The sequence below is a fragment of the Argentina silus genome (assembly GCF_951799395.1).
Source record: "Argentina silus genome assembly, chromosome: 3".
Lineage (NCBI taxonomy): Eukaryota > Metazoa > Chordata > Actinopteri > Argentiniformes > Argentinidae > Argentina > Argentina silus.
The window spans coordinates 23482406-23491571 of record NC_139657.1 but is presented as its reverse complement, the minus strand read 5'-3'; the positions used below and the strand labels follow the sequence as shown (position 1 = coordinate 23491571).

Sequence of the window (9166 nt, the reverse complement as noted above, 5' to 3'; positions counted from 1 at the left end):
CGGACAGGTGACGGACATCTGATTCACACATAGGCAAAACATAATCACATGTCTCAAGGACAAGGCTGAGTTACAGTATGCAACACTCAACCATGGTTAAACAGTGTAACGCCACTGGCTAAGAGTGTTTCACTTGTTGGTCGTCCCATCCACCGCCCCAGCCTCCACCCACTCAGTTGCTCTGTGTTTACTTTCCTTGTAGGTTTGATAGTTATGGGATCCGTGCTTGTGTTATTTTGTATTTTATGTTTCAGCAGGGAGCTATACAGAGTGGAGCCATTTAATTACGGCAAACTTAAACGTATTACCATTTTTATTAAACATGATTAAACTGATGAAAGTGTCCTGACTGAACATTTGATACAACTTCATGACTTTGACTCCATTTCTTTTAACTCAGAGACTTAATTTAACGCTGACAGATATCATATGCTGTGTCTAATTGGAATTATTAAAACATGTAGATAGACATATGTTTTACGTAACACATAGATGTATTTTCAAAGAATGTCCTGGATTGGAACACCAGTTATTTTGTTGGGAACATACACACTGATTAAAAAGCAGGGGGGATCAGTACAAGCAGAACCATGTTCTCGTCAGTGTTCGCCCTACACCAGGGAGAGTGTCAGATCATATTCAAACTTCTGAGAGAACCTGCGTCAGATCTCATGCAACAGGGAGAAGCCTCCCTCTTATCATATTCACTGTGGATACAGTGAGTGTAGGATATGAGGAGATTTTTATACTTTCTTAAAATCTCCCAGATCCTGCTATATATCCCTGTGCCTCGATAAAAGAATCTCTTCTGCCTTACTAGGGGAAAATGTTTCTCCTCTGCAGACAGCAGGGTCTGTTCCCAGAAATGCTGTGTCACTGATGCTAATTCTGGTAAGGGCTCAATGCTCACGGCTACAATAGGACCTTTTGTGTTTGGACAAACACAAACACAGGCACCTCTCCTAAATTGCGGACTTAACAGTAGATATCCATCAATATGAATGTCTTCAAATGTCAGAGTTTTAAAATGTTAGGTCTGGGTGGAAGACGCTGGACAGATAAGATAGCAGCAGGCACACTCAGAGAGGAGGTTGAAGGACAAAAAGAAAATGCTGAAGAAATCTGAAATCAGGAAACTGATCACCCATTGAGTGACAGTGCACGTCAATAAACACTCCTTTGAATGCCAATCAGTACCATTATAACTGATGGGTAACACTTGACAAGAGGTGAAAAATAGTAATTAAAGCAGTAATAACAAATTTGCCTATAATTTGCATTATACAAGCTTATCAGTAATAAATGCAATACACTTTGGGATGATGCCTAATTATCAGCGAACATGTGCTTATAAACATTTCAACCACATCCCTTACCTTTGAAGTGTATGCAAAATGACTACAGAGGACAAATGAAACACAACACCCCTGTCATTCTGTGTGGAGGGCGCACTGTTGTGACAGAGGAGGTGTAGAAGCACTATCATGTTTAAATGAAGGATAGAATATATAAATTGCGGATTGAGCATAGCAGGGTGAGAGAAGCAGGGAGAGAGCTGGTATTCTCTGTTCCACTGTCAAGGGTAATTTCCATGCTGCTGTCTCCAGTTTAGGCAAAGCTAGTATGAGACCCAGACGGGGGTATTAGGCTTTATGTCTTCTCTCTGCTCACTTTTTGGAGGAATGTGCTGTATTTCATACTTAAAAAAACTTACTCAGTCTAAAAAGTCTCATCTGCAGCATTGTCAGGAACTATTCCTCAAAAGGGCCACCCACTGCAAGGCCAAACTATCGGTGTATCGGTGCAGTTCAAATTATATCCCAATATCTGGTTATATATACAAATATTTTTTATATATACAATTGGTTATAATGTCAGCTGCCACATTTCTCACACACTTCTACCTAATTTCAGTGCTTTTGGCAATAACAGCATATGTCCAGCGCCATTAGTGATAACAGCATTATGCCCATAGGAATGTTCATAGTGAATCTCCAGGTAAGTCTGGTATGCTGATTGTTCTTGCAACACGCTAATCAAGTCAGGGTGCATACAGTGGTCAATTTGTGATGGATTAAGTGGCATGCAACAACCAACAATGGCACTAAATCCTATTGTGATCGGGGGCTTTTAACGGCATGAGTTCAAAGGTAACATCACCCACACCTTTTTAGGAGGGCTAAACCCAGCAGTCTGATCCAAGATAGCACAAGGTGGTGGCTTTTACCCAATAGGGGTACCAGTGACTTACATCCCTTTTGGACTATGAAAGAGCTACGAGGTCAGTGTTGTTATTGTTCTGCAGCTTTACAAGTCTTTTGCAGAATAAAAGGGAAATTGAAATCCAGCTATAACAGTAGGCTATAATAAGTGAGTGAGTTTATTACCTTTTGATGTTACTCTGCCAGGATCAAAGATATTGTTATGTTTCTGGAATGACTATTACAGCATCTTAACAGAGATACAGGGGTGGGCATGGTCCTTAGTGGCGGTACTGATGAGGAGGTTGCCATGGTGCCAGCCTGGCACCTAATAGAGTGATTCATCATTTGGCGGCTCTGGCTGAGGAGAGTTGGCATGCTATAATTGCTGACCAGTAAAGTCCTGTAAACACCTAGCTTTTTTCATGTGTCAAAATGGTCAGTAACCATGATTCCTCACTGACTTTCTATCATCCAATTGGCAACACAGTTGACTGTTTTGGGCTCATATTGTGGCATATTTCTTTGCCAGAGGCACTATGGCACCTTACCGTTAACACATACAGAATATGACAACCAACAACAACAACAACAACAAAAACACTATATTTTACAGAATATTAATATGAATTCTTAAATTCCACCCATGAGGCATTATTTCTCTCACAGTAAATTGACATATTGTTGTTGTTTTCGTCTCACATCATTACTGAGGAAGAGTGCAACTCTTTACTGTTAACGCCAATGACACAGGCTTTTTAAACTCATGATGCATTGCTTCAACTTACTAAAAGAAATACTGTAGGCTATGGAACAATAGCTGTAACATCTTCAAAAGGGATCGATAACCCACGCATGCTTTAAAATACTGCATGAGAGTGCAACTTTTTTTCTATACAGTGTGGCGTACTTATTTGATGGTGCAATCCTGCTGATTCAAGCTTTTATTCGTCCTATGCGGCATCGTTTCTCAGTTGGAAACTGTCATCGTCCCCCTCTTTCTACAACTTTCAATGAGGCTTCATCAAGTTTACAGCATATTCCTCTTTCTGTCCTTTTTATTTGTGATAAGTCATGATGCTTAAAATTATTGAAATTGGGTGAATCAGTGAGCACAGGGATCTTGTTCTCTCACTCACCCCGCTCTATGTGCTCTCTGGCACTCTGCAGCTGGTGGTCTGTCGCTATCTCTCCGATCACTATCAGCATGTAGTAGTTCCCCTGGCTGAAAGGGGTTCCTCGGCGGCGTTGCTCTCCAAGGTGCTGAATTCGCTCCTCGGACCCCAGCCGCGCGCTGCTCTCGTCCTCCTCCACAGCTGCGAGCGGACCTCGAGCTGGAATCTCCATGGCAACAACCCCTCGAGCCGACGCCGCAGACGATTTCATCGCCATGACAACTGCCACGGGCACTGTAGGTGTGGGGGGAAAAGTAGGGGAGGGCTCGTGGGGGTAATAGACCGCTCACTTTTAGAGCTATTTACTTCCATTTGATTGGTCCGTAGACCCACGCAGTAAGGTGATGTCACTTATAGAGTCATCGGGCAAGTCCGAGGGAGGAATTTGTTGTGTTTCCCCCAAATCGAAGGATTAACTTGAAATCTCAAAATCAACAAACCTCTCTCTCTCTCTCTCTCTCTCTCTCTCTCTCTCTCTCTCTCTCTCTCTCTCTCTCTCTCTCTCTCTCTCTCACACACACACACACTTGATCAGATCAAATATCATTTTCGCAGTTTGTCAAAGTGTGTTTGTGTTAGCCACTGCCCATGTTGGAAGATTAAGGTGCCAGTGTAATTCCAAAGCCATGACAAACTGCTGGTTGGTGATGCCAGCTCATGCCAGGCTCAGACTGGCATTTAACACTATAGCTTGCTTGTTACATTGTTGCTGTATCTGTTGGGAAAGCATTGATTACATTTCCTTTGGAAAAAATGATAAATTCATTATGATAAATTGAGTAAAATCAGAATGTTCACATTAAAAGGGGTTAAAATGCTCTGAAATACAGTAGCTGAGCACCACATCAACATTTCACATTTACGATTTGCTTGATGTATTAGCCCAAGTCATCTTGCACAGTGAAAGTGGAGAGGCTATTAATATCATCAGTGGAAAATTAAAAAGTAATTTGACTTGAGTTCAGGTTTACTTGGTTCATATTTCCCATTCAGGACATGCAGTGAGTTCAATTTCTCTTTATTCTCTGTGAATCTGCCTAATTCAGCTTTTCTCTGCTGTAACCTTGTGCCTTCAGTTCACACATCTTAATACACTATATAACAGCGGGTGTTTTAACACAAACTATCACTACACGACATTACCCTTTAAGGTTGATGCATAAGCTAGGGACCTGAAGGTGAAATATGAGAGGCCTAGCCTATATTTTAACGGCGTAAAAACCAGTCAGTGCAGACATGGGCGCTGGCAGTAGGGGGTGTGTCTGAAATATTATTGCTATTTTCAAGGCCAGAATTTTTCAGCAATGGCGCTTGGGCTCCTTTCCATTGCAAATTAAATGTTTGCTTCAGTGCGTTCCCTTCCCTTCATTCAAGTAGGAATCCCTGTTTTGCCCGGATGTAAGATGGCGGCGAACATCAGGGCGATTCCATTCCGTTGTAAGCAAGGGAACGAGGAATTCTACACCCTCCATATATCCCCTTCAACAAGTCAACAAAAATCATCCCCCAGCACGAAGGGTATCCAACAATTCATTGCAGTTCATTCAACATGCCCGAACATCCGTTAGTGGTCGCTGTTTCATACATGTCTTTTGACGTAGGCAGATTGACGTATACCAGACAGGTATAAAACAATGACCATTAACAGCAGTTCGGGCTATCCCTCACTCAATTCCCTTCAGTCAGGTAGGGTTATAGACTCAATTTAAAATGGATTAAATTAAAAGAATTTGCCATTAATCCACACACAATACCCCAGAATGACAAAATGAAAACAGGTTTTTAGAAATGTCAGTAAATGTATTCAAATTTAAATACAGAAATAACTTGTGTACATAAGTATTCAGACCCTTTGCTATGACACTCTTAAAATGAGCTAAAATGCAAAAATGTCATCAACAAATCACTCAATAAGTTGAATTGAGTCTATCTTAATGCAAGGATAATAGTTCATGTAATTTTGGAATTAATATCTTTGTTTTTATAGGGTCTCTGATTTGCATAGGAATCAATTACACACTGTGTAGATTAGGATGTTACTACCAACTCAGCAAATTTAATAATTTTCTCTTGATTCTGACAAACTCCCCAGTCCCTTCCAGTGACAAACATACCCATAACTTGATGCAGCTACCACTATTCTTCACACAAGAGATGGTGCGGAAACTGCATTGCATGTGCTAGATTTGCACCAGACTTAATTTTTTGTAGTAAAACCAAATAAACACATTTCCAGACACTTTCTTTGCTGTATCACTTGAATTCATTGTTGCAAACACAATTATAGATATGAGATAGATTATTTTTGGCCACTTGGTTACCTGATCCACACATTGTGAACTGTCTTCTGAGAAATACACAGCACAGTCTTCCACATCTGTATGCCTCCACCTCAGCTGCCTCCAGGGTTGTCCACAGATACCCTGATGGATATGGGTCGATGGCCCTCATCAGGATACAAATGTTACATTGATTATATACATAAAAATGTAGATATTGCCGAAGTCCAAAAAGTGTTGAGTGCCTGATGAATGAGATGGAGACTTTGTTCTGTGATGTATAATTGTGCATTGAAAATGTGGTCTGTGATGTATTGTGCATTGCAAATTAATAGGCTCGCAATTAGTAGGTGGTTGGCTGGGTTACTAATTCACATACAGTAGGCCAGTGTTTAAAAGGTTCATACTGCCATTGCAATGGTGGTCTACCTCACTGCCGCTGCTGTGACCAGTTGTGAAGATGTGCTGCCATGTGCTTTTGGTATACATTACTGACATTACTGACATCTTTGGTGTTCCCTCCACATAATCACTCAAATAAAAATGAGAGAGAGAATGGTTTGTGATGGTTTGCCTTATCAGATTGGCAAAATTAAGTTTGTTATAGCAGCTCATGAATTACAGAGATGAAGAGTGGAAATAGTTTAATATCTTTATCTACTCTCCTACCTTTGTCATGCATTCTCTCATTGGCCCAACCAACATGCGACGGAGACGGAGAAGCCAGGGAAATTTATTTATTAGTGTAATTTGACATCAATAGGCAAAGGGTATAGTCGTTTATAACTCCCAGGCAGGGAACTCTCAAACGAACAGAGTAATCCAAATACATCAACCATTATTGTATTACCATTTAATATTCAATAAATGGTTAAACTAAGACGTGAGCGTTCCTGACTGAACTACACTGGATGTCTTATAGCCAAGTAATAAATGAAATGTACAGCAAATGCACTACAGAAAGCTCTGTCATCTTCTCTCAGGTAATTGAGTGCCAAGAACTTTAGAGCCATATGCTACTTGACTTGACTTTAAGCTATTGACTCTAGCTATTGACTATCACGCAGCTGTCATGGTGAAAGCCATTTTATATTTTTCTGTATATGTATTTTGTCTCAATACCTATTTATCAAATAAGAAAGACAGAGAGAAAGAAAGAACATGATAAACTAAATTGTAGTGATCTACAGTATTTCTTCTGCCACTATAATTCAACTGATTCAACATTTCATTGATTTGCCAGTATAGCGTTGTAGTTCAACCTTGATTTCTTTGTTAGACCTATGAATAGCTTCCCTTCAGTGGTAATGTATCTCCAAAGCAGCATCCTCAAAGTATTCCTCTGAGTATCTGTCTTGCTCTGAATGAGCGTTGTGTGTGTGAGGTCAGATGGCTGAGACACGATGGTGTCTGGCCCAGTTGTTGATGGCGGTGTTTGGAAGGAGGAGGCCAGGTTATTCTGGGCAGCAGCCAGACTTCCCTGGAGAGAGGAGAGGAGAGGAGCATCAGCTGCTGTTCTTTACTGCAAAGTCATTGCAGCCTCAGACACTGGATCAAGGTGAAGGTTGAAGAGCTTGAAGACCACAGGGTGCGTGGTGGGTAATTTTGTGATTACTGAAGTTTATGTTTATACTTGTATAACCATCATGTGTGATCATATGTGTATAGTGTGAGTATATTACATGATTGTATGACTGATCATATCACTGAATCATCTCTAGCCTTAGAAATAGTTTCAAACCCTTACCCTTGCTCTAACACTCTTAAAATGAGCTAAATGCAAAAATGTCATCAGCAAATCACTCAATAAGTTGAATTGAGTCCATCTTAATGCAAGGATAATAGTTAATGTAATTTTGGAATGAATATCTTTGTTTTTATAGGGTCTCTGATTTGCATAGGAATAATTAATTAATCAATAAAAATGTGGAAAAAGTGAAGGGGTCTGAATACTTTCCGAAGGCACTGTATATGATCTTTCTGTTGTATCTGTATATTCTTTCTTAATCTGTTTATAGCAATTGATGTATGGAGTACATCATCGGCAATCATGTAATTAGGGTATATAAGCTGTCCTTCCTATTGGTAGTTGGACAATTTTTTTGCTGTGATGCTGAAGATTTTTCCCTTGTTGCAACATGTTGTAAACTTGATTGTAATAAACCTATTGATTGATTATCCCTATCATTCCTGAACCTGAGAATAAACTACAACAGGGTGCATCTCAGTAGGCTAAAGAGGCTTCCTTTCCTCCTCTCCTTTATTTGCACTGGTGAAATAGACACCATATCACAAAGGCTGCGACTATAAGGACTACTTGTTGGTCAACATGGTCAAGAAAGGAAATAAATTGACTTTGTAAGTGATGAAATTAAAAATGATATTTTAAGACAGAACATAATTTATAGAAGCACTGCAATTTAATTGTAAGGATAAGTTCAGTATTTTACCTTATAGTCAGATTGTTCCTTACCCTGAAAGTAGTCAATGGGACAGACCATGGTGCAGATTTGTTTAAATAGCCATTACTAACTTAAGCTAATTTTAGCCACAATGGGAGTGGCATGGGCAGCTTGACCAAGTTTCACATTTGTGGCCAAATTAAAGTCAAAGTTAACGTTTTTTGAGTTGATTTTGTAGTGTAACTTGAAACTTGATCAAACTGCTACTATCACTACTAGTTTTTTGTTAGAAGTTTGCTCATGTAAGTATGGTTGTTTGAAAAAATCTGAACCATGGACTAGTTTATCTTGCCCCATAGACTACTTTCATAGTAAAGAAACATCTGACTGTAAGGTGTAAAATGCTAAATGTATAACTTAAAAGGATTTTGTATTTTACACACAATGTGCATGTTGTCTTTAATTTTTTCTTAAACTCAACTCAAACACTCAATATAATCATTGTATCAATTAAAGCAAACATATTTATTCAATAGATGCTACATTTACAATATTGAAATACAAAAGGCAATAAATTCTCCTCTCCCAATATGATGCAGGCCAATGGTCATACTCAGATATGAATTAAGACAAAAATAATCTGACAGATGAGTACATATGATTAAACAATTAAAATAAAAAAACTATTAGTATCTTGAATATTACAATCTTCATGATAGTATTATTGATTTATTTCTCTTTATCCTGGACAATTCTTTAATTTAAACCAGTACTTACAACTCATACCCCTGTGAATGCAATGCATCAAACTGACAAATAGAAAATGTACATCACTCTTCTGATATAATTTAGGTGCTTCTAAGAAGCTTAGGGAAGAACAATTTGAGTTACATAACATTACATCAAACTAAGTACATCTGAAATGAATTAAAAATGTATACAACTTCATCCAACTAGTTTTTGATAAGAAGTACTTCCCTAACCTAAGATGAGTAATAAGTAATTTTGGGCTGGTCACAGATCTATTCGGTTAGTGGCAAATCCATAAATACATACTATTTCATCAGCAAAATTATTCACCCTTAAAGCAGAAGCAATTAATTGTTATC

At 39.0% G+C, this 9166-nt stretch overlaps 1 protein-coding gene across 1 annotated transcript in view; it reads right to left on the bottom strand.

Annotated features, from left to right (window-relative positions):
* The window catches only part of map1ab (microtubule-associated protein 1Ab), a gene marked incomplete at its 3' end in the record, with an annotated part of 39643 nt that extends 36047 nt beyond the window's left edge, over window positions 1-3596 (bottom strand). Inside the window, exon 1 of the mRNA XM_083666532.1 lies at window positions 3341-3596. Coding sequence (XP_083522658.1) covers window positions 3341-3593 — 253 coding nt within the window. The 5' untranslated portion in view covers window positions 3594-3596. The remainder of the gene's footprint in view (window positions 1-3340) is intronic.
* Between the last annotated feature and the right edge of the window lie 5570 nt (window positions 3597-9166).